Raw genomic sequence first — 26,254 nt, forward strand, 5'->3', positions numbered from 1 at the left:
ATTTCAAAGGACGTTTAGCTTAAAGGGGTGCTGACGTAACATTTTCGAATACGTGGAAATTCTACCATCACACTTGTCGCGCGTAAGACGATGCCAGTTAACAAGATTGACGGTTTGGAAACACTTACATTTTAATGTTATACTAAAGGTGGTTTCGAACGCCAGACCCGGCGTCGTCGACGTTATCATGACGTCATGACAAAGCGAAATTTGCTGACGCCGTGTAATAGTAAAAGTAGCTAGGTGTGGTGGCTTTACCCTTAGAAAAGTAAGCAAGATCGTACCGAGTTGGTGCCTCCTAGATAGCAGGCCTCTGCAGTCTGCTTTATGACGTCATGCTACTTGAACCGCAATTCACATCGTCAAGCCCGGCGTGACGAAAGCGGTGACGTCAAAATCAACGCGGCTAACTCGGGTCCCCATGATATTCTGTGGCTGTCAACAAAGGTAGCTTGATGTCACGGATCGAAGTACATCGGCCTTGTGCTATCCAGGAGGCGCTTGCTGAGCGCGTTTCTTTTGGCTGCGATCGCGTGTGGCAGACGAAGCCATCGAAGGTACGGAAGAAGCCATAGTTTTATGCGGTCATTACGCATCATCATCGTGGATACCGTAACCGAAACTCATTCGCAGGAACTAGTGTGAGAGTAAATTATTTAGGGCGTTCTCACGCCTGGCACTGTACTTTCTACGCTTCGGACCTTCATTTAACGCGAAACTAAAGGGCAGGTTGAAATATCATCTCCGTGTGTAGCTCGTTTCTTAAAGCGCCAGTTCTGACGTTCCAAGTTATCTGCCTGTCGCCTGGCATGCTGCACACGTTTCAATTTGCCGGGCGAGTGGTCGTCGTATCCAATTGGGGTAAGTTGCGTGCGGGTCCTGTGTTCTATGTTTAAAACCTGACCGTCATTCTTACGCACCTTTTGCCAAATGTTCCTTGAACCTTCCTTTATTTTTTACCTCTTATATCCTTACATTGCCGTGATAGTCGTCGACTATTAATCCTAATCAACGGAATGAGATATCAGTTATCAATAGCTCCGGACTTCCGATCCCTGAGACTGAGGTTGCAGATCTTCTTAACACAAAATTTAGTTCGGTATTTACTAATAACTTGACGGCTTGCCCGATCCACCATACTTTGCATATCCGCTCATGCAAAATACCACATTCGATCCCATCGGCATTGCCAAAGTAATTGAATCATTGAAGAACTCGTCATCTAGAGGAGTAGACGGTATCAAGGCCAAAGTGCTAAAAAAATACTAAACATGTGTGTAGCCTGTTTTCATCACTCATATTCCAGGAATCGCTTGACAGCGCTTCAATTCCACATGACTGGCAGGTGGGCAAGGTCATCCCAGTCTTCAAGAAAGGAAGCCGATCATCACCGAGTAACTACCGCCCTATTTCCATAACAGGCGTGTCTTGTAAAATAATGGAACATATTTTATACTTGCATATTGCTAACTTCCTAACATCCGTCAATTTTTTTCACCCAAGTCAACACGGTTTCCGCAAAAATTATTCCTGTGACACTCAACTTTCTCTTTTCTTGCACGACTTACATTTCAACCTAGATCGTAACATCCCGACTGACACAATATTTTTAGATTTCGAAAAAGCATTCGATAAGGTCCCTCATGGTCGTCTCTTAATAAAATTATCGCGTCTTAACATTCATCCTTGTGTTCTAAGCTGGATTCGAGGGTTTTTAACTAACCGTCAGCAGTTCGTATACGCTAACTCACACTCGTCATCCTTAACACCCGTGCTTTCAGGCGTACTTCAAGGTACCGTACTTGGTCCCCTCCTTTTCTTAATATACATCAATGACCTACCTTGTAATATTTCTTCTCATATCCGACTCTTCGCTGATGATTGTGTGGTTTATCGAGCAGTTACTAACCCCAGCGACCATTTGGCGTTACAAAATGACCTATCGCGCATACAAAACTGGTGTACCACTTGGCTCATGTCATTAAATGTGGCTAAAACCGTGTTAATGTCTATTCATCGTCGTCGTAATTAAGGTATCCCTAATTATAGCATCAATAACACGCAGATTGCAACAACTGATTCATTCAAACATCTTGGGGTGTACATCTCGCGTGACTTAACTTGGACCTGTCATGTTAACCACATAATAAAGTCTGCTAATCGTACTCTAGGTTATCTAAGCCGTAAGCTTTTCCTCGCTCCTCCCCTTATTAAACAACTTGCTTTTCTAACCTTTGTGCGGCCCAAGCTGGAGTATGCCGATGCTATTTTTGACCCCCACCACAATAACCTTATTCATGCCCTCGAGTCGGTTCAGAAGCGCGCGACACGATTTATCCTGTCAACTTATTCGTACAATTTAAGCATCTTAGTACTAAAAGCCCAAATAAATCTACCCTCTCAAGCCTCACGCCGTAGAATAGCACGTCTTAACCTTTTTCTTAATTTTTTTCATTCTTTGTTTTTTGACAACCCGTACATAAAAAGAGCACATCGCATTGCCCGCACCAGCCACTCTAACACAGTATATCCCCTACAAGCCCGTACCGTTACTTTTCAGCAATCATTTTTTCTGCGCACAACACGAGACTGGAATGGCCTGCCCGCCGAAGTTGCCACTATCATCGACCCACTTGCATTCAAGCCAGTCATCGGAAATATGCCTTTGTAATTTGTAGTATCTATCTTTTTCACTAACTCCCCACTCCCTCATGTAATGTCTCAACAGAGACATTTGAATAAATAAATAAATAAATAAATAAATAAATAAATAAATAAACATTGCCGTGATAGTCGTCCGCCTTCCCAACGTCCCGGTCGTTGCCGAAGCCGGCAATCGACTGTTTGACCGCGGCTTCTTATCCGCGCGTCCGCGCCCTATCTGCGTCCACCTTCGACGTCTTCTCGACGTCCGCTGAATCATTTTGGAACAGTGACGAGAACCAGTGATCGTGAATCAAAAACCGCGACGCAGAGATCCCACACTTGTGCATCTTCATTCTGCAGTGGCAGAGTTTGTGGTACGACAATGCGTGGAGGCGATCGAAACGTCCCCGTGTCTGTACGCACTGCCTTGCTTTCTAATTTTCTTTCTTTCTATTTCTTTCTTTCTTTTTTTGCCTTTATGTTGCTACTTGTTCATGAACTTGCATGTTGATCGATGCACCTCCCTCCCGTATTTCTTGTCGGCTTCTTTTGGTTTTGTTTGTCTATTTTGTTCCCTTTACCCCATGGGGAATTGCTTGCTGCGTTTATTTTTCGCTGCCGGTGATCCTCTCCTCAATTTCCCGTGCATATCGTGGTACGCTTCTTCCTCTTTCCTTCCTTTCTTTCCTTCTTTGCCGAAGACAACGCGGTTTCCTTCGCGACGAGACATGTACAGATGTGTACGTAGGGACAACTTCCCCGCCGCGCAACGTCAGCGACTCCCTGATTTCCCTTTGAGATTTCGATACAGCCCTCAGGTCTACGGGTACAGCTTCTCCCCCCCCTCTCCCTCTCTCTCTCTCTCTCTTTTTTTCCCCCGTCTGTGCTGGTTCCCGTTTTCGCTATGCTCGGCAAAGCGTGACCGGACTGCCCATATACATATATATCCCGCTCGCTGTTTCTTTCGGCTCAATGGAGCACTGTACTCTATAGGTGAATTCAGGTTGTTGCCTAAACAGTAAACGTGAAACTGTCCCAGTGCGTGACTTGGTAAACTTTCGTGGCGTTCTTTCGACGCTGCATTGAGCGCTTATCGTTTCCTTCCCTTGATTTTCAGCGATCACTATATCGCTGAAACGAGAGTATCGCTAGACTTCACACTGTAGCTATATCCATAGCTTTCTTTGTATTCATCGTACCCGTACCTCCGTAGCTATAAGCGTTATGCATGCTGCTCAGTACTAAAGCCGTGTATGGAGGGGCTTTACTCAGTACGACGTCGCGGGTTCGATTCGGACCTCGGCGTCCGTATTTCGATGAGCCCGTGATTAAAACGCTGGTGGTTAAAAGTAACCCGGAACCTCTGCCACAAAGGCGTCTCCCATAATCCACCGTGCAATTTCGTGGCGTAATAACTCTAATGTTTACCGTTATAGGGTAAGGAAAGTATACGTGCCAGATGAGGGCACGTTACTGAAAGAAAGGCACTCAAGATCAATGAAAATCAGTATGGTTGGAAACTGTTTGCTAAAGGTGTTTTGCATCCTTAGAGCGTGAAAATGTGCATGGAGTGCTGTCGTGGTACAAAAATTGCGCCGTAAAAGGTGCAACGATATTTAACAATGCGCACTTGATCCGTGTGATATTGAGGAACCCAGCAAGCGACTGTACGATGCGCGTACGCAGATATGGGCGAATGCACGTACGCATACTCAAATTGGCGTTCTCTGCCACTCCCCCTCCCCCTCCCTCCCTGCGCAAAAACACAGACACGCAAAAAAGAAGAAAACGAAGGAACGAAATAACACCAAGGATGGAACGTTTCTTTGCTTTGGATGCCCTACACACCCCCACCACACCACGAACGTCAGACATTGCTCCCTGCCTTGGGTTGAGATGGGAAAAGGGGGGATGCGGGTTTTGTTTCGCTTGGTCTTTCGATTACCAGGTCGGGGAGGCGAGGAGGCTCCTTTAGGATGCCGCTGAGTGTCGCTACCTACTACCTTCGTCTTTCTGAGGTGCGTTCCCGGAACCGTACGCATCCACCACTGCTCCGCTACGAGGCCGTCATCTGATACGCGTTCCACGTCGTTTCACGCATCTATAAAGGAGCCCATAGAGTTACTGTATATGCACCCCCCAAGGGGAGCATATACAGGAACTCTAGAAGCCTGCATGCCGAATCCGCCCCCTACTGGGCGACCCTCGGCTCTCTCACTCCCCCATCTCTCTCTCTCTCTCTCTCTCTCTCTCTCTGGTTTTGGCTTTGAGATTTCTTCAGTGCCGATAAGGAGGCGACCAAAACGCCTCTGTGTTGCCCGCACCGGTTTCTTTTTACTGTCTTTATCTTATCTTCGTGTTGGCGTTTTGCCACCGTATTGTTTTGTTGTTGGGGGACGGGCGCACATTCTTGATTGAAATCGTGGGCCGTGCTTTATTCATCGTAAAGCTGCTCACCTTTTGTTGCTGAGAGTTGGTGCCGCAGTCTGCTATAGTTCATGATGTGGCTTCGGTTGTGGCTTCGGATAGTGGGCCCAACACTAGGCGACGAGTTGCGCGCAGTGCGACTGTGAGTAGGCTCCAGAGTCGCCGTCTCCTTAATAAACGCGCTGTGATTCGGTCTCCTACGCCACTGTTATGACATTCATGCTCACTATATCATCTGCCTAGGCGTAACGGTTGGAAGAATTGAGGTTCCATTGCTGTGCTTTGTAAAAAAAAAAGATCAATATGCGCGGCTTCTTGGCTGTTTATAATCTTTTGGGGGACTACTTTGAATTGACTTCTTATAGACTTCCCCTTTTAGCGATTTAATGTACACATATTGTCTGCAGAAGGAAGCCGTTTATAATTTTCCTTTTCTACTGTAGAACCGTAACTTCCTAACACCCTCCTGAAAATAAATTTACACATTTTGTAGATTGTCTATACGATATTCAAACAGGCAGCTTTGCACGTTTATAGACTTATCTATTAGTTTTTATATGGACGAAATTTTATAAACGAGTATTCCCTTTGGTCTCTTCGTTTGCGTTGATATCTGACTGTCTTAGGCAGAAAGGTTATCGACAGTGAGAGTCAAAGGAAGTGACACTTTGATTCAACAAGCTTTTTTATGGGCATTGCCCTATATATAGACTATCCAAATAATTTGCGCGAGGCCTACTTGTTTACAGAGATTCCTCGTTGACGTTAGTGCGAAGAAAAGAAAAACAAGAAATTCTTAGTCCGTAGGCTACGGACTACGATTATGCGCTCGTTGTGGAGACTTTGTGACAATTCTTAAGAACGACAGACTCGCACGAGTGGCTTGAGCATTGACTGACTGGGTTGTTGAGATCCTTGCCGTGGTCGTTGCTCTGATAGGTTGTTATTGTGTGCATATGTGCTCAGTGCATGTCTACTTCCTTCTTATCTTTATACCTCCGCCGTCCCACATGTATAGGCTAACGTTGTAGGCAACAGTCTGGTGTAAGGTAGCAAACCGTACTTTGAGTGCCGATTGACCTTCTTCCGCTTTATCATGCTATTTTCCTAAATTATGCCTCTGCTTTTTCGCTTGTTTAAGGGACTCGGTTCTAAGAAACTACGAAAGAAGCACTGGTGGCTGCTACACTGAGGTGCCGACAAATCAATGTTTTAGCCTGTCCAACACGTCATCGATAATGTGAACATGTGTAAACTCTATAAGATAGCATGTAGACTGCCTTGTTTACGGTTAATGGGCTCCGCCATTTTGGATTCTTATACGAACAATTTTTCTACGGAGTGCGCACTCATGTCCAGTTAGCATGGTCGTGAGACGCCGAACGTGCGACTACAACCATTTCCATGAAAAAACATCGGCAGTATGTAATGCCGTGTATTGTCTGTAGTTGGTAAACGACTACATTAGCAGCCAAATACGGTGGTACTCAGACAGTTATTCAAAACAGTCTACAATAGAGCAACAGATCCAACAAGTTGGAATCTACATACAGCGAAGTTTTCTGTTAGGGCACAAAGAGTCGAAACACGAGTTTGTGCTCATTGAATGTCCGCGCAAAGTCACAGGGGAGTATTTACCCGGGCATTGTAGAGAGGCCAGTGCAATGTCTTGTAATCGAAACACACACGTACACTATATCACTGGGCGTCCTGGCGTTTTTCTGTTTCTTATTTTTCTTTCTTTCACCCGCACGGGCCGCCGCGATTGCGCGGAGGCGAGCGCTATCTGGTGATGGTGCAAGGAACCCAGTGGTGGTGACGTCACGCGCGTCCTCCACTGTGATTGGTCGGCTTGCTCGGCAGGAGAACGGCCACGCTGCAGTAGCCACGGTCACGAAAACACGGAGGGGTTCGCAAAGAAATGTCACCAAACATGCAGCGGTCTCTTATATTCTCTATACCGCAAAATGCGCAGGCGAAATCGAACGACGCTGTATATGGGTGAGCTGCTGAATAGCAAACATAAAGTGTCTCTTATAGTCTCCCTCCCTCCTCTCTCTCTCTCTAATACATATATATATATATATATATATATATATATATATATATATATATATATATATATATATTCCGGACTCAGCGGAAGCAGAGGCCTGTCGAAGTCTGTTAGGAAACCTTGGAACATCCTGGTCCGCACTTATCGTGCAACATGAATAATGACTTTGAAAGCAAGTAGCGCAAAAGGAGAAAAGGAAAGACGAAAAAAAAAATATAAGCGACGCGCGGAAGGCTTAAGCCGTCGAAGCGGCGTAACGAGGATTTACTACGTGCCAGGCGAGTCATGAACTGGAACAAAGATGCGCGTTAGTTTGATTTACGGCGGTGGCCACGGAAGTGATTTACAGTTGAGTCGAGCTGACAGCGGTCGCGTTGACGATGAAGAAAAAAAAAAAACGCTATGAACCGTGAGGTCCGTCCTTGCTCATCGCTTCGTTTTTTTTTTTCCTTAATTTCATGAATTTTTTTGTGAGGTCTTGTTTGAACACTCCACGTGCTCGTTCGAGTTCCGGGTTGAAGAATGCCACAGTTGTGCGCTGTTCACAGTGTGAGGCCAGAGAGACACCGCACTGCGGAAAACTCTAGACGCGCGTTCTGACATGCAAAAAGAAAGAGTACCGAATGAAGCAAGTTTGGCTTCGAATCATTTTCGCGCTTGTACGGTGGCGTGCGTCTATGTATAGGTGAATGTGCGTGTGTGCGTTCAGTGTCTATCTAATTTCCTGTGTTCTCATATTGTGTTTTTCTTTTGCGTGTATTGTGGCGACGCCTACAGTGCAAAGTATCGTCTAGGTAATATCCGTTGGACTAGCGTTATTTTGACGAGAGTTCGTTTGATGTAATCTGTTTTTGGCATTTTCGAAGTTCAGTGACTGACGTGTACAGCTTCCTCAAAATTGTCAGAACACACGAGTGTGGTGCAAGTGGAGCACTGTACACCAATAGGGTACTTATGAAACAATTTGTACAGCCTCGGGATTGGGGGAGTAGTGTGGGTCTGTGAGTGTTGTTTGTGTACTTAAGCAATCACTGTGTATAACATAATTATCGTCGTGCGCCCGGCGGAGGATATCGGGCAATTAGTCAGGCTAACATCTCCAGCTTATCATTAAACTCTCCATAGCATGGCATTCCTGAAGGCCGAAATTTGGGTGTGAGGGGTAGCGAAGCACCAAACGGATTAACATGTACCAGCGCGTACATGACCGAATCTCTTAGCGGAAGTTACGACGGGTGGTAATGGCCCAACTCGCCCTATTGTACCTTCATCTACTTTAGGAAGCATCTTGCTTCGGTATGCGCTAAGAGAAAGAAAGAGAAATTATTAAAGTTCGTTTTTTTTTGTTTAACCCCATCGCCCGACCGTGCTTCCGCATTGCCATGTATAATTACACTTGTTGGTTAAAGGCCTAATCGGTGCCTTCCGAGCCTACCAGTGCAAGCAATTAAAGCCTAAAAGTTGGAAAACGAAAAGGAAGCGCACCGATTACGGAAGCTTGCAGCGAATAAAAAACAATTAATCAAGAAAAAGAATATTAGAGAACGACAGCCTACAGTGGAGTCACCGGGGGCAAATAATTACGATAGTGGCTTCCACTTTGCCTGTTAATTACGAGCCGCTAGAACAAATTATGGCGCCGAATTCAATTTCCCACGTCGCCTGCAGCGAAGGCGTCGCACCTCTGTTTTTGCGAGAGCGCGGTGCGAAAAGTGCAAGCGTGTGCGCGCGTGCTCCGGTGGCGCCATCTGCGTGCGTTGCGGCGTCACGTGCTTTTTTTTTAAGCCAATAAGCGCGCAGTGCGCTGGCTCGCTTTGTATGCGGCGGCAGCCGCTGGCGCCATTAATTTTCTCTCGCGGAGGCCAGGAGTGCTGCCCGGGGAAGTTATTGCGGGCTCTCTGTCTGATTAACCGCGCCGTTGGACCACTTGTCTGGGCTCTGCGGTGTTTCCTTCGCGCTCTGCACTTCCTCACTTTCCGTGTTTGATTGTGACTACAGTGCCTCGGTTTTCTTTTTGTTATGTCTTCTGGTTTGCCTTGCGTTGCTGCGTTGATCATCCGTTTTGCGCCGTGCGTTGTTTCGCTTCCTCAGGTTCTGCTTCGGTCACGTTCACAGAGGCGATTTGATGTACGGCCGTTTGGTTGGCATAATACGTGCGGCGTTCTTTCAGTTTCCGCTGTGTTCCGTTATACCCCCTTCGCGTAAAATGAAATAAAGAAAAGCGACTTTTTTTGAATACCTGAGCGTCTTTTCTTTTGGGCATTTACCCCCGTCTGGTGTTTGTTCTCACTGTTTTTGAAGTACCGGTGTCCATTCGACCACGACAATATCGTAAGGCAAGGTGTGCCAGAAATTGTAGGGTGAATGTTGGGAAGAGCTTGTTGATGAACATCATCTCAAAGGTGAGCGTGTCTTGTCGATTTCCCTTTTTTAGACATCTTGGGGCTAAACCGTATTCTATGCACTTTATTTCGTTACTGGTGGGACCTGCATTCGACGAAACGGACGAGAAAAATTAAATGACCGCGGAAATGAGTGCAGGCCAGCGTGTTGTCCGGGATGTAGAGCACCAACACAATTCGTCATTCTTGCCTTTTCAGTTGAATTAATTTTTTTGGCCATTTACGGCGAGTAGCACGCTTTTGCAACAGGCAGCACATCCACGGTAGTAGGGGATCCCGTACGTGAACGTATTTGCATTTTTGTTTTTCGTTTGCCGTCCTCATAAGGCTCCTCGTTGTACCGAACCCATTAACCTTTTGTAGCAGAAAGTGAAGTCGACTTTCTGCTCCCCCCAATGATTGCGTCAGTGCGAGGCAAATTTTGATCGGCGCTTTTTTTTTCCACAGTTCTGGCGCTGCGAATAATGCCACCAGAAAGTCATTACGCTAGAACTGTTTGCAAGACTGGCTGCCAGCCAATCGCAATTTAGGACATATTAGCGAACGCAGCGTGGGGAAACCGCATTTGCAGACAAGGAACTTGGTGAATTCAGCCCAGAAGTTTGGCGCTTTCGGTTCTCGCCAAGGCCCTCGCTATATAGTAATGCTCAGTGCAAGGAAAGAAGAAAGGAAATGTGTGAATCAAAGGAGAAAAGAAATGAAAGAAGTGAGGCAGAAAAAAAAGGAAAGACAAAAGAATGAAGGAACGAAAGAGAGCAAGAAAGTTCGCGGGAAGTAATCAGCCACTGGAATACTTCTCTTGCGCCCAGGAATGAAGATTAAGCAAACCAACTTTTTTGGCCGGCAATGTATGGTGCACGGTGACGTTCGCTTATAGCTGCTCAGGAAACGAGTTCGGCTTGTTCAGTCTACCCAGCAGTCTAGTTTCGAGTTTGTTTTTATCCTGTCTCTGTTCTAGACCCTCTTTATCTCATCTTCCCGGTTCGGTCAATCCTCTTCGTGGTTTTCTTTCGTGCTGTCAGCAGCGATTTTTCTTATGTAATTATGCCCCCCCCCCCTTTTAATTGAGCGCCGAATGAAGCCGTGCTTGCCGTCTATTTTCTGTTCTTCCTTTTTTATTTGCGCTGCAGCAGATCTTGTTTAAAGTTCTCTCTTTCTTTCCTGCGGTGCCTTTCATTCTATCGCTCCTGTATCATTCTTTTTTTCTCTGTTCCTGTATTTAGCGTTCCCAGTTTCTCTCCGCTTTGTATTTCTTATCTTTTCTTATCTTAAATATTCGATGATCGCTTCGTGCACGCATAATCGGGTGGTATTGCTTCGACAGCGTCCTATCGCTGAACAGCTAGTATATCTTGCCTCTAATCAACTACTTCTTCCCTTACGGTGTGGAAGAGGCATCCGGGCAAGGATGACTGCTATCTTGAAATGGAGCTCTACTGTTAACACCTGCGTTGTTAATGATTGTTCCAAGCAGTGCGCTTTGCTTTGTGAATGGCGCTTTTTTTTTTTCTGAAGAGGGTAGTTAACTCAGCAACTTGGTATTAGTTCACGGCTAATAACAAGAACGCACTGAGAACGAAGAGGAAGGAAGGCATAGACATACTCCGTGTTTCTTTTTTCCATGAAACGGTAAATTCCGCCTTGAGAAACGTCTCAGCGAGCCTGCATAAAAAATGAGCATATAAAAAGCGTCTTCATCTGTAAATTGCTTCAGTATAGTGTCAGTCGACATTCTGCATTACTTTCGCTTCGCCACCTTGCTCTCGATTGAACCGTCCCTGTTGTATTCTCGGATCTCTAGACTCTGTTGGGCACATTTGACGTGAATGTTTGCTCCGACATTCAGAGGTTTCGTTTAGTTTTAATGTGTGGTTGTATTCTGAAATTCAGATTCTCTTGTTTCGCGTTTGAAGCGAAGCTTCTTTTGCCTCTCCGCCATCTTTGCTACTGTTGGCTACCGGTTGCTGCCGTCTGGCAGTAGCCGTTAGTCAATACATACAACAACATACAGTACAGTCAACATACATACAACATGCAATGGGCAGATGTCCGAATAGTGAACTTGGGTCACAGGGTATGTGGCAATGGCTATGCTAACATTCTTGGTCAAGCTTCCAGAATGGGAATGTGCCACTGGGTGTAGGTGCTCGAATATACAAGCAGAATAAGAGGCAAAAGCTGAAGTGGTGAGCGACAAATATATCTTAAAAAGTGGGCTGCAGAGCAGTGCCCAAGTTGGCATCAAAGGCCGCCGAGTGTGGGGATGACGCCAAGTGAAAATAAATGGGACCATAGCGTGCACTGATCGAGGAGCGTCGAGCTACATAGCAGAGCAAAAGTAGAAATTTCAGTAAAAATCACAGAAAGCTTCGCTTATAACTCATTCCCACGTATGGGTAGCGTCCGTCCATTTTTTTCTTTCTTAGCTTAGTCCTATTTGTTTTATTTCTGTTTAAGTTATTCCTTTATTTCTATTAAGAAATGTAATTCGAAATTATTTTTCGTTTGAGAGTAACCAATGACAATGACAATGACAATGACAATGACAATGATGTTTATTTTTGCATCAGTACATGACGCGAGGAGCAGCTCTGTTCAACTAGCGTTTCATTTCATTTTCATATAAATGTGCTTTCAGTGTTTGTATATATGTTGCTTAATCCTAGACCGATCCCCCAAGCTTGATGTTTGTCACCGCAGCATGAGGTACTACTACTACTACTACTACTACTACTACTACTACTACTACTACTACTACTACATCCACGACCAACACGGCTACCGCTACTACGTGCGCAGCTGTTGTTGTCACTGTTGTCAAAGTTCGCTAAAGTGTGCGCCGTGTGCGACATCCATCCCGATACAGTGAAGGAAGGAAGAGTCAACGACCCTGTGTTACATCTATCTATCTATCTATCTATCTATCTATCTATCTATCTATCTATCTATCTATCTATCTATCTATCTATCTATCCCTCTCTTTGTGTGTGTGCGAGCGTGCGTGCTTGCGTGTCGGGGTTTCGATCCGCAGCGGAAATGCAGATGCTGGCAGTGGCAAAACGACGTTCCGATAGCGGGAATCAACCTCGAAAGAGCGACGGTGTAGCTGCATCGGGCAACGTTGCCCCCGTTGCACTATCCCTTGCCCTTCGCTTGCTAATGAGCATCGATCTCCCTTTTACCCCCCGAGAAGGTATACACTATTGACTGCGAGCGCGCCTCGTTCTGCGACCGGCATTGCTCGTTCGATACCTTTGGCGAAAGCGCAGAGCCCGTATTGTGCTCGGCGACAATATCGACGGAAAAGTGCCTTTAGTGGTGGCGTATGGAAGGGCCGTGTCATCCCTGCTACTAGAGAGAGAGAGAGAGAGAGAGAGGAAAGGGGAAAGGCAGGGAGGTTAACCAGAGAAAAAGATCCGGTTGGCTACCCTACACTGGGGAGAGAGGGGAGGGGGAGGTAAAGTGGTAACAAAGTAGAGATAAGGAAAGGAAGGAGCGTAGACACACAATCACAATCGGTCACTGGCACCGAATACTGTCATCGCACAGCACAGTGAGACTTGCCACACTATCAACATCTGTTCAGGCTACAGCCGCCTGTCCAATTCTGTTGCCCTCAAAAACCGCAACAGTGCCCTCGTCGCCCTCTGCTGCGATGGCTTGTGATGGCGGTATGTTAAAATAAGTTCCTCTGTGAGAGGTCTTCGGTCAAAGCGCGCTATCGCGGTTGCGAGTGATTGTCTCTGTAAATTATATCGAGGACAGTCACAAAGAAGGTGTTGAAAAGTCTCCTCGTTACCACAGTCCTCACACGTAGCGTCGTCGGCCCATCCAATTCGGTAAGCGAAAGACTTGGTGAAAGCCACCCCTAGCCATAGTCGACAAAGCAGGGTAGCTTCGCGACGGCAGAGTCCAGCTGGAATACAAAGGCGTAGAGGGTAGTCAAGATTGTGGAGTCGGTAATCCCTGCTACTAAATTTCAACTGCTGGCTGCCGTCTAGATGTATCCATGCTTTGTACCAAAGTGAGGCTGAAAATCAAGCTCTGGCGGACTGTTGTAGGAATTAAAAACGCGAGTTCGTCACCGGTAGACGTCTTAATTTTTGTCTAGTCAGTAATAGATGACGTACAGGGGAATGTGGGGGAGAGGGGCAATGCAATCGCTTACAATTGGGGACTCGAAAATTCCTGTGGTTTACAGGTACGAACGTTGTCCTTACAGCTGCTAGGTGTTTGTCATTTGGCAATGTGTCTCGGGATTTCAGAGAACCACGTTGGAGAAGCGGCTCGCTTTGTTGCTTTGCTTTCGCCTGCGTGTTTTGATGGCGTGAATAGCGGACCCAACAAGGGTTTATGTTTTAAATTATTCCCCCTAAATAGTTAAGTCGAAGCCTTTACTTAAGAACATACCTTCGTGCTTGCAGTGCCGACAGAACACAACAAAGGGACGTGACCCCAGAACATCGGTATACAACCTTATTATGGGATACACGATAATGGATTCCATCCTCTCCTAGCTCTATTTGCGCTTCCTTTCCGTGGTGCCCGTTTATATCCGGCGCATTACCAGTGAGATTCGTCGTCCTGTTAATTACCATACTGTGAATGTCATTCGTCGTGTCGCAGTCGCCGCAGTCCCCATCCTCGCTTTGGTCTCGAGACTGGCCAATTACCCTAAAGAAATACATAATCTCTGTTGAGTAATGAGGCCCGGCTTATAAACATTAATCCTCCTTGTCCGCGTCTGCCATCCGCGTGTCCCGTGTGAGGGCTTCACGGTCCCCTCACGGCGGTGCCGCCGTCATCTCTCTCCCCCCCCTCGGATTCCCGCCTTCTCTCCTTACGCGTAACCCTCTATTTTACTTTCTTCTATCGCTCATCGTGCGTCACCTTCCCTGCAATCGCCACCGTGTCCCGAGGGTGCCGTCAAGCGTAGCCGGCAGAGGGCGCAGCGCGCCATCCCCAAGCGATGGCCCGTTATCCCTACCCTGCTACACGGGAGTCTTTCCTTTATGCGCCGGTGACGGGACTCCTCCTCTCCCGCCAGGACAGGGTGTTCCCTCAGCCCCGGCGCCACTCTCTCACCGTGCGCGCTAACGGCGACTCCCTCTCCCTAAGTTTCTCTCACTCCATTTCGTTCTGGAGGAACGGGACGCGAGGGTAGCAAGGGATCCCTCTCTGGGCTGTGGCACCCTCTTCTCCCTAAAGCGTGACGATCGCCGGGCGCTAGATTTGCGGGCGCGCGCTTGCGGCGCACGCGAGGTGCGCTGACCCACCTAGATTAGAACGGATGGAACGAACTCCGAGGGAAATATACGACGACGGGGCGCGAAAGTAGGGACAAAGTAAAAACTTTCTGAAGAGGGGAGAAACGGGAACCGCTTTGGGGAAGGTGAGGCGAAATTGGGGAACGCGCGCGGTAGCGAAGCGATATAAATCAACGTGACTCATGTCGCACGTTGGAGGCAGAATGGAAAGACAGGCCATATATATACCGGCCTCAATTGTCGGCGGCAGCAGGTGAAGTGTGTGACGTAAGCGCCTGCCTGGACGCCCGAGTGTGTTTTCGTTTTGCATTTAAGAAAAATTGCGGTGAAGGTCGCTGACGGTGCCTGTCCAGAGGACGTGCTGCAGTTGGACTAACTTTATCTGTAACGGCGCTAGCAACGACTCCTGATTGTCGGCCAAAGCGGTGTTGCCTGGCTTTGAAGATGAAGCTCGCCAAATCGTCTTGTGGAAAGTTATTTGCGTACTCATTGTACGTTCGTGTACGCAAGCTTGTGATGATTAGGGGCTCGTAACAATGATTGGTAGCTACGGTTTAGTATTGGTTAAGCCATTAGCAGCTTCTGAGCATTTTCTTTCGATGTTTAGACGCAAATTTAACTTCTTCTGCCGTAGTGTTTCGTTTTTAAGAAGATGATTAAAATCATTTCGTTGGCAGTAACTACAGTTATTAATTTAGCCTATATTTTGTCTACTTAGTTTCTGCAATGTACTTTTGTTGGTCCTTCCTACCCTTTCTTTCCACAAGTGAGGCAGTGTGGAGAGAGAGCGAAATCCATTCAATGAGCTCCGTGAGTCCTTTTCTTGTTATTTATTCCTCTCACTTCTCGTCGCCGCATCGATCCAGGACATTCCACAGCTCTAAATGTTTGAAGACGTAACCAGCTCAAGTCCTGGCTCGCAACAGCACAGCTGAGCAGGTTTGAGAACCACTTGATCTTTGACGCTAAACGTCACTCCCAACAGCTTCTTCGCGTGTCATATCTCGAAGATAATGTTTGAGTTACTCTATCATGTTATCCAGCGTACATTGGAACTTCTCGTCAGTATTTTCCTCCTATATATTTTTCCTTTCCTATTGCAGCTTCTCGAGTGTTCTTTTTTTTTTGCCGTCTTTTTCTCTTAAGGGGGGCGCCGACTAAGATTCAGTTCCGCTATTTCGAATTCGTAGAGTCGTTTCGGGTGACATAATTGACCACTTATATATTCTGATTTGGAAACCGAACACGGGCGTGTTAGCTGAGGCAGGGCTTCTGGGCTGAGCAAGCTCGTTGTCAGTGTGAACCATAAGAATCTAATCAAATTTTATGGTTTAACGACCCAGCGAGTGACGCCGCGTAGTGGGAAGCTCCAAATGAATACAGACCTCCTGAAGCTTTCGAACCCGCTCCTATATCTTTCCGTACGAGCGTTGTTGGACCATGTGCACCATTGGAATGCCGGCCGACTCTGCCAGGAATTGAACGGGCTACCTCGCGTTCAGCAGCATATACAGCAGAACTACTGCGCCACCGCCAGCGGTTGAACCAAAAATACCCTTCTAAATAAAGCCTACGCCTCCGCTCAGCACAGTCTATCTGCTTAGCACTCCTTACGGCGGGGGTCATGACATCATTAGCCCGCCGGCACCTTCCGAAGGAGACAATACAAGGTCTCTGCATAAGGTACGTCCAGTACATCCTGCACATCGTTCAGCCCCCGAGCACCGCCCCACCGAAACGTCAGCGTGTGCCCAATCGTGACCTCGGCCACCGGTAAAGAACGTGTGTTGCGGTTCCTTGACTCTTTGCAACCGGTCGGATCCGTTACTCCGCATCGTCTGCTACTCACGCGCGCGCTGCCTGTAAAGCAGACGGCGTAACGTTTCGAGGCTCAGCGCATGTGACCCGGCCTTGGCTTGTTTCGACTTGTGTCGGCTTTGCGCGTCCCGTTTCCTCTCGTACAGCTCGTTGTGCCTCACGTGATTCGCGGAGGGCATGCCACCGCTTGTCTCTCGCCTGCGATCACGACTTCCGACCGAGTGAACGAAACAAGTAACAAAAGAAGGGGGGGGGTACTACTCTGAAACGTCTTACAGACGGCGTGCGTCCGGATGCGTGAAGCACGGGGCGAGTAGAATCGATTATGCGAGCTTCTCGCGAGCCCTTCTGCTTCTGTTCGGACCTCCTTTATCTTATTCTCTCAGTAAGGCGGCGCGAGTGCTTGTCGGCCGGTTTTATACTTTTGTCTTGTGGTGTCTCTGGCGGCCGTTCCGCGTGTCTTGTTTTGTGGTTGTGCCTCCACGGCGCCGATTGGGTCAAGTGCTGCATACGGTTTGTATGCGGTAAGCAGGAATGTACGAAATGCAGTTCGATTGACCCTTGTGTACGTATTCGTGGACGCCGTATAGGTCATTTTTTGGACCATCCGTTTCAGGTCATGGTTCCGTGTCCCTTCTATGGGTTCATGACCTGCCACGAAACGTGAGAGTTTTTAATTAGGCAACGTGCAGAGTTCTAGTCTTGCGCGTGACTTCTTTTTCTGCTGATTTCTTTGTTCTTATAGGCCAAGACAGTTCGGCACCGAATTGAACGGCAATAACTCAGAGACACGCATATAAAAGGAGGTTGTGCTTATGTTCAAGTTCACGATAAAGACAAGTGCTAAATCAGTTTGGACTATATAGTGTTCTACGAAAGCTTATTTCCATTTTCCTCGCGGAAAGCTATGCTTAATTTTTTTCGCTTGTTCGAGAATCTGTTTGTATGAAACCTTTTGTGTGTCATATATGCCTCCGAGATGGGCAACCACGAGAAATTGTCATTTTTATACTTCGTGTTTGAGCGGCTTCGCGTCGCATTGCCCGAAGTCTCTTGCATATCATGTGCCGGATCACTCCCATCCCACTCACCCCCAAGAAAGAAAAAGAAAGGGATAAATGCAAAGGTGTGCGCATGCGAGTCTCGGAGGTAAGTGGCATCATTTACCGAAAGTGTGCAAGACGGCGCCATCAATACCTCAGCGCAGCGTATCCAGATACATCACCTAGGCACGTAATATCTGTGTGTTGCTATATACAGCGCAAGTTCGTCAGTGGTGTTTGATTTGCAAGACCAAATACGTCAGCAGCACAGCGTGCAAGACCTGACCTTATTATGGTCATCCCAACAAGACATGCATGTTCACAGCAAGATGCAGGCTTGAATTGATGGCCAGTGGTCGAACAAGTAACGTCGCTAACGTTTCGACAGGAGGACTCGTGTTCGTCAGGACAGCAACTGACGAAGTCCATTTGTCGTAACGTTAGCGACATTCCTTGTTCGACCACTGGTCATCACTTATGGCAAGTCCTCTGTGTTCTTTGCGAATGTCATTCTTTGCCTTTAGGTTTCTTGCGAGTATCCTCTCAGGTTTCGCTCTTCTTTTATCTCTCTATCTCTCTCCCTCTAACAGGGATCGGCGAGCAGGTGAGCGTGGAGCTGCACAGTCCGTCGTCTCCTGACCAGCTGGCGGTGGGCGGCGAGCTATCCCTGCGTTGTCGCGCCGAAGGGGTGCCCGAGCCGCAGCTCGAGTGGTTCCACAACGGCGTGCGCCTGTTCCGCAGCGAGCGGGTGTCGTTCCGCGGCCGCCGCTTCCACCTGGCCGCGCTGACGCCCGCCGACAACGGCGTCTACACCTGCGCGGCTTCCTCCGAGGCCGGCATGGTGCGCAGCCGGCGAGGATTCGCCCTCACGCTGGCCGGTACGTGATACTGCAACGGCACACTTCGTGGTATACAGAAGAGACGTTTCACTTCTCCTATCATCACGCTTCGTTCATTTAGCGATCTGCATAGTTGCGGAGTAGCCGCCGACATCTTGTGCTTGTTGAAATAACTTGAAATTCATGACAAATAAGTCATATGTCGCCGTTTCACCCGAAAGGCGAAGCATCGATTGCGATGGCAAATTACTGGACAGCCATAATAAGTAAAGATAGTAGTTTTGTCGGCCGTATAAACTCGTAAACATTCGCTTACTAACTAAATTAGCAAGCATGGTATGACTGCGCACAGGCAAACATGCACAAATTACACTCGAGGACCTCTGTTGTGAGGAAGCGCGGCAGCAGCAGCGAGCGAAGCGACTTTCGTACTGTATATCGTTTCAACGCAAACTGAGCGGCGAGAATACAGTACACGCATAGCTACGAGCCGCCGGCCCACCTAGACTCAGCCCCCAAAGCAGGTCGCCTTCAAGGTAATGCCCGCGCGACCTCGCACCGTACGCAGTTGCTGCCGAAGTACAACGCACCCTCTCTGCCTACCCTCCCCCCGGTTCCTCGCGCGCGACGGAAGACGGCGAGCTTCCTCCCCGCTTTCTACCCTTGCGCACGCCAGATTGAGCCGCGATCGTGGGCTCACCCTCGCAAGTTTTCACTCGCACGTACAGCGTACGGCCCGCGGCGACGGTATTATCGCTTTTGGACTTTCTGGGGAACATCACGGCGACGGCAGAAATGCGCCTGGAGTGTCCGTATAATTGCTACTGCAATAATAAATAAATAAATAAATAAACTGTTCTATTCGAACTGTCAGTATAGGCGTGGAAGAACAGTGTCACCCGAGAACGACCGTCTAAGTGCCGGCCGGCAAGCACTTAAAATTGAATATTTAGCTTACGCTGAAGGTCTCAAAGGAAACCGTTCATGCATGCCGAAGGATATACGAAATATGTTGCAGGATTACTTTTGCGCGGAGGAGTTATAGTTCGTTTGGGCTCACTCGATATGTGCCGCGAAATAAAAGCGGCAAAGATATATAGCAAGGACAGGTCTTCTCCGGGATAGGAATTGAACTGCGCTGCGTTTTGTTTCTGCACTCTCGCACGGGTTGTCGAAACACCGGCTCACTTTTTTTTTTCTGATTCGAAAGCACCGCTTAAACGCAGCACACTTGCCCAACTCGTAGCGGCACCACTAATCGTTCAAACGAAAGACTAAGTTCTCGATGCACGTTCGGGGTCTTGTCTCTCGAGGACGGTTTCATCACGAGACCCACGTCCGGATTTCCTGTGCCACAGTACCACCAAACTATGCTGCGTTGGCTGAAAAAAAAGAAGAAAGAAAGAAATGATTACATCGCCATTAGTTGGGCAAACTGCCTCGCAGAAAAGCTAACTTTACGATTACGAAAAAAAAAAAGCATTGTGTCCAGCGAGTTCCCAACATTTCCAACAGCCCCGTCTTATCCGACGCATCGTCCGTACAGAGAACGGGTTTCGGCACGCGCACCTGCATGGCACGTAAGGGCCTCTGAGCGTCGCTCTTATCTGCGGGCTATCTGAAACCGATTCTAATAAACCGAGAGGCGAACTGCCGCGCGTGCATGCGTTTGAAAGAGCCAGCAGGCAGTCGTGTGGTCGAGGCCGACCTTCCGTCAGCGCCGCGGCCTCCCTCCGAACGCAGGCGAGAACGTGCCCCGGATCAGCACGCTGCCCAGCGACGTGACCGTGAAGCGCGGCGACGTGGCGCGGCTCGACTGCGTCTACGAAAGGGCCGCGGTCACCGAGTGGTACGCGCTGGACGGGGACGTGCCCCTCGGGAACACCACCAAGTGAGTACGGACTCTGTATGCACGGTCTTTGACGCAACGCTCTCTTCGCTCTCCAACTTGTACACTTTGTTTTATACGTATGACCGCAAAGGATACGGGCTGCATACTTATGCGGCTATGTCTTTTGCTATGCATGTGTTTAACACGCGGTATTTACGTGAACGTCTTAAAGGGGTAGCGCAGTGTGACAAAGACAGAAGACAGGAACACACAGGACAGCGCTGACACAGGACAGTCCTGTGTGTTCCTGCTTTCCGTCTTCGTCATATTGCGCTGCCCCTTCAAGTTGTTCAACTTGTAGCAAGTCGCCCAAATGTCGATCCTTCTGCAGTATACTTACGTGAACGAGAAGAAGAATCAAGTCAACTGAGGTGCCCTGATTTTTTTTTCTTGTTGCAAACATGTCAGCAAACGAAAGGTGAAGGCTAAGAAAGCATAGGGGAAAGTAAGAGTGTGTTTAGTCGAAATGCAGAAACGATAAAGAAAATGGAAACGATATAGTGCAGTGCCGACATATTCGTCATTACGCGTGCGATTTTATAATCAATTAAGCTATGCGGCGGCGCCTTGGCATGTATTCCGCGACGATCACTTCGGCGATACTATCGCCTTCGCGTGACGTAATGCCCAACCAGCCAATCGGCTCATACGATTTTGCTCAACCAGCCAATCAGCGCGATCCTGACGGCGATACTGTCGCCGAAAAGTGATCGTCGCAGAATATATACGGCCCTTGTACTCCCGTCCACATTTATGGGCATGGGTAAGCAAAGTGTCCAAAACATGGCGGCAAGCATGGCCTGTTGGTGAATCTTTGTGTCTCTTCCGGCGCATGCAGCTCGCCCAAGCATAGCCTTCGAAATTGGCTTCCGTGACTCCCGGGGAAACCGCCGCTAAGACGTGAATTCGGGCACCGCCTATACGTGCGTGTGTACTAGATCTAGGCCTCGAAGCGTTAGCTGCAGCTGGCTCGCCCAAGTCTGGAGCACTTGGGGATCGGTGGGAGAGAGAGAGGAGGTCTTCGTCCCGCAGCGGACATAAAGTCCGACGATCGCGATGACGACGGCGGCATGCGACTCGCCGTTCTCCAACGGGTCGACGAAATCGCGGTGCGAGAGCGATCGCATTCAGCCTCCCGTCGGAAAACGTCCCCTACGTTCCGAGAGTCGAACCCGGGACCTCGTGCTAACCCTGCGCGTTTCGAAAAAGTTCGATCGATAGACCGACAATAGCATCGCAATAAGCATAGCGATGGCGAAGAAGCTATGCCCCCGCGGTTGGTTTGAACAGGTATGTCATTAATAGCGTGTAACGACGACACGAAGCCTAGCAAAAGAAACATCTTCTGACTGGCGCAGGCAGCTGAAACAAAGGAAATGGGATTACGGCACGTCTGGTATGCGATCCGGGGTAGGCGCGCGCGAAAAAAAAAAAATTGAAATAAGAGGGAAAAGCTCATAATCCAAGAGCGTTTCTTTCTTTGTTCTTTATGTGCCTCGGGAGCGATCGACGCGAACTCCCGAGACTGGGCCGGCCGCGCCGTAAACGATGACGAATCGGAAATCCGTTCTTTCTAGCCCCGGACACGCATGTCACGAGGTGACACGAAGTAGAACTTATAAGCGAGATTTATGACGGTTCCCCGCGCGTATATATATATATATATATATATATGTGTGTATGTGTATACGACGGGTTATTATAGCCTGATCTATTTCTTTCTGTCTTTCTCGCGTCTCTCGCGGAGCGAGCTGACAGTGTATGGCGGAGCCATAAAGCTCCTCCCCCTGCTCCGTTGCGAGTATTGCCGAGTACCCATTGTGAGACATCTGGCGTACGCGGCGTGGTACGAGGCTGCGCCTGACAAGGGGAACGACGGCGGATGGTCATTGTTGACTGCGAAGACGAGGAAATAAAACGGTGCAGGGAAAAACAAGAAAGTAGCACAGCGAATCCCAAGAACGTTGAGATCTCTTCGTCGTATAGAGGTTGTGCTGTACGAATCGGGTGCTTGGGACAATGGACAGAAAAAAAAAGGGGGGGGGAGTGATACGGGGCAGTGATGAGGAAGGTTCACCTTACTGCTCTTGTTATATTGATACGTGTTATATTGATGGGTCACGGGAAAAAAAAAACACATTCATGATGTTTCCTGGAGCAAGGCGCGGGTAATTCAGGAAATTGTGTCAAGCGTGCGTGTGTGTGTTTATTGCGGATGTCGCTTTAAACGGACACTCGAGAGCAACACTAAAGTACCTCATATTCCTAAAACGTTTGGGCAAGACTGCATTTATTTCTATGTCTCACGAAAAAAAAAGATACTTCTTTGCGCAATGGGCAAAGCGCCGGTACGGCACTTTCGTGTCAGTGACTTCGAAGTGTCTTCTGTTTGGGCCGTTCTTGCGCGGGAAAGATTAGAACTCGCCAAGTTGTGTCCTTGGATCCTTATAAGTAAATTGGTGCTTGTTTATCGGGCCTGTAACTACTTCATGCGTGTGTCAGTGATAAATTGTTTGTGGATTCTTGGCTTAAATTTTGATGAACATTAAACGCGACCAGGTTTCGATGAACAGACTGCCCCGCGCTACCAGTTTGTTTTGTTTTCTTTCTTTTTATCTCTTTTTTTCTGTCTTTTCATACCTTTCTTCTTTCCTCCCCGCGTCCTAGCGTAAATAACGCTTCCGGGATTGTTTACCTGGTGCCTAGTTAAGGGTTCGTGAAACATTTAAGCATCTCTTCATAAAATATGGAGAGATCCAGGCTGTGCCCTCCTGCTTAAGACTCGTTCTAGTTTAGCCTCCCCAGTTAAGCATTCAGTTTATGCTGACGTTGCACAGATTGTGTATAAAATTAAATCTATTTGCGCAAGAATACACCAACATATGCACGCGGATTTAGTCTCTTCATCGCTTTTTCTCTTTCTTTCTTTTTTAAACGCGGTGCATTTGCCGCAAGGCATACTCTGAAATGAAAGGAAGGTTACAAAAAAGCGCACCGCTCTGCATCGTACCAGACACAAAGCAATGTCTCTGAAAATTTTGCCCTCATCCGTCACATGACGGTACTACTAGTTAGATGCGTCGCGCTTCAAATCCTGCTTTTCTCGGTGTCTCCAGCCAGTTGCCGCGCGGAGATTAACGCGCGGCAACTCGACGCAAATAGTTTTCCGACTTTTCCGCAAGGATTTTCTTTATGGCGAATTCGGCAGATCGCACCGGTGCGCAACGCGGGCCGCCCTGGTGCGACGATGATTGGACGAGACGGCGCACGAGGGCGTCCCCGGGGCGTCCCCGGGGCGCCACCAGTGCGATTTGTCGCGGACGCCATTGAAGTGACGGTTTCCGCGCAGCATGACTCTAAAAGTGCGTTCGTCTCTGCTCAGTGCGGTCGGTGTACGAACGACGATTGCGCGCCTCGCAGGACCACGATCCTGGGCAACTCGTCGCTGCTGGTGCAGAACGTGCAGAGCTCGGACGAGGGCCTCTACCGCTGTGTAGGCGTGGGCCAGGACAAGAACGCCGCCCAGCAGTCCTTCGTGGCGAGGATAAGCCTCGCCTGTGAGTGTGCTCGCTTGGGTCGCCATTCGACTGTTTGGGACTTGCATCTCTCCAGGAGCGCTTATTTGGCCACAGGGAGCCGCGAATGACTCCCGACGAAGGAGGAGGCAAAAGATTCCTTTTTTTTTAATTTAGCGCCATATTGTTGCATTCATGACGTCTTGCTTATGATGTCACGGATTTCGAGCTGCTGTGCCAAACTTCGTTTTTTTTCTTTTGCTGAAAAGAGGAAAAGGTGGCTCCAGGAGCGCTTATTTGGCCACAGGGAGCCGCGAATGACTCCCGACGAAGGAGGAGGCAAAAGATTCCTTTTTTTTTTTAATTTAGCGCCATATTGCTGCATTCATGACGTCTTGCTTATGATGTCACGGATTTCGAGCTGCTGTGCCAAACTTCGTTTTTTTTCTTTTGCTGAAAAGAGGAAAAGGTGGCAAATGTTCCAAGATTCTTCATTATTGCTCAATGTCATTGTTAATTTCGTGGAAATGCGTTGTTTATTACGAGAGGAAATCAAAGTGAAAGTTCTATGTTCTGAATTTCGCGCTGGTACTTAAGTGTAACGATGCGGATTTGAGCGTATGCTACCGTATTAGGGCGGATGCGGCTCGGTTCACGTCCTTAAAATTTACTAAGTTCATTTTTTTTCGCTCTTGTAAAATACGATGTAATCTAACTTTACCCAAAAGAAAATTAACTGGGCGTGCACAGACGCTGCCAACAATACATGACGTCACGGCGGTACGGCCACACATCTTTCGTTATTATGGTCTTTCTGAATTGCTAATTCTCTGTTCACGGTACTGTGTGCGTCTTCTTTCTTTTTTGGGGGAGGGGGGGGTGGGGGGTATGTGTAAGCGTGTTCTTCTAATACGGATTAAATTGTCTTTCTCTTTCGTGTGCCTTAAAGCGCGTTAAACTTACAAGAAATGAAGTTCTCTCTCTAGCTTCTCGTATACACTAATAACGAACGTCCGCAGTCCTCGAGGACTTCAAGCACGCGTCCATCGAGCCCCCGCTGCCGGAAGACCGCACCGTGGTGGCGGCCAAGGGCGGCCAGCTCGAGCTGCTCTGCGTGCTGCCCGAGGGCCAGCCCCGGCCGCGGGCCTGGTGGGAGGACCCGTCGGGCCACACCATCGGCGACAGCGGCCGCGTCAGGGTCTCCGGCACGCGGCTGCTGGTCGACGCGGCCAAGAAGGGCGACGCCGGCAACTACACCTGCGTCGCGCAGAACATGGCGCACACCCGGCGGACCGGCGTCACGCTCTTCGTGGCCGGTGAGTTTTTTTAGAAATGGTAGTAGTATGGAGAGGCAGCGACAGCATTTGTCTTGGTGGTGATAGCGGCACTAGTAGTAGTAGCGGTAACGTTGCGGCAACCAACGGTAGTAGTACACTACGAAACGGGTCGAACGCCTGCCCATCTGGAATTACTCTTGAGCATTAGCTCACGGAGTTCGTACCACCGCCCGGCCGAGACTCCGGGAACGCCGCCTTCGCCGATAGAGGGCTCACCGGCCTCTCGTCTCGTTGCCGCAGTGGCACCGTCGGTGTCGTCGCACCCGCTGGACCTGACGGTGGACGAAGGCGAAGAGACCACGCTGACCTGCGCCTACACGGGCTCGCCGCCGCCCGTCACGCGGGTCACGTGGCAGCACGACGACAGGCCGCTGCGTCCCGCCGGCAATGGCGGCCCGGCGAACACGGACCCCATCACGGCGGCCGTGAACGGCAACGGCGGGCCCGGTCACCTGACCACGTATCCCAACGGGACGCTGCACATCCGCAACGTGGGCCTGAGCGACTCCGGCGACTACTTCTGCAGCGTCAACACCACGGGGTTCCCCGTCCAGACGGCAAAGGTGGCCACGCTGCAAGTGAGGGGTGAGTGACGGGTTTGTTTGGGGTTTCACGTCTAGAGCTGTTCAGTGGGGCACGAGGGAATCCGTTAATGTAGATAGAAATGATAGAAAATAGAAGGTATATACCGATATATGCGATAAAAAAAGAAAGAGTATGAGATAGATAGATAGATAGATAGATAGATAGATAGATAGATAGATAGATAGATAGATAGATAGATAGATAGATAGATAGATAGATAGATAGATAGATAGATAGATAGATAGATAGGAAATGCTGATGGAAATGGTAGAATTATTGATTGGTTTACCGGTTCAAAGCAAAGTGAGGAAATAAGGGAGACCGTAGCGGAGTGCTAGTGTTCTATTAGGATCAGCTGGGGGTTCTTTAACGTGCACTCATACCATGGTGCACGGGTTGTTTTTGCATTCGACTCCTATGGAATCGGG

The 26,254-nt window shown here is 48.5% G+C and overlaps 1 protein-coding gene across 1 annotated transcript in view; it reads left to right on the forward strand.

The window, feature by feature from the left end:
• Positions 1-26,254, forward strand: part of LOC142587865 (inactive tyrosine-protein kinase 7-like) — a 173,426-nt gene that overhangs the window by 122,536 nt on the left and 24,636 nt on the right. Inside the window, exons 3-7 of the mRNA XM_075699185.1 lie at positions 18,250-18,537; positions 20,242-20,389; positions 23,810-23,946; positions 24,924-25,220; positions 25,482-25,826. Coding sequence (XP_075555300.1) covers positions 18,250-18,537; positions 20,242-20,389; positions 23,810-23,946; positions 24,924-25,220; positions 25,482-25,826 — 1,215 coding nt within the window. The remainder of the gene's footprint in view (positions 1-18,249; positions 18,538-20,241; positions 20,390-23,809; positions 23,947-24,923; positions 25,221-25,481; positions 25,827-26,254) is intronic.

Source organism: Dermacentor variabilis, chromosome 7, assembly GCF_050947875.1.
Source record: "Dermacentor variabilis isolate Ectoservices chromosome 7, ASM5094787v1, whole genome shotgun sequence".
In the NCBI taxonomy this organism is placed as follows: Eukaryota; Metazoa; Arthropoda; class Arachnida; order Ixodida; family Ixodidae; genus Dermacentor; species Dermacentor variabilis.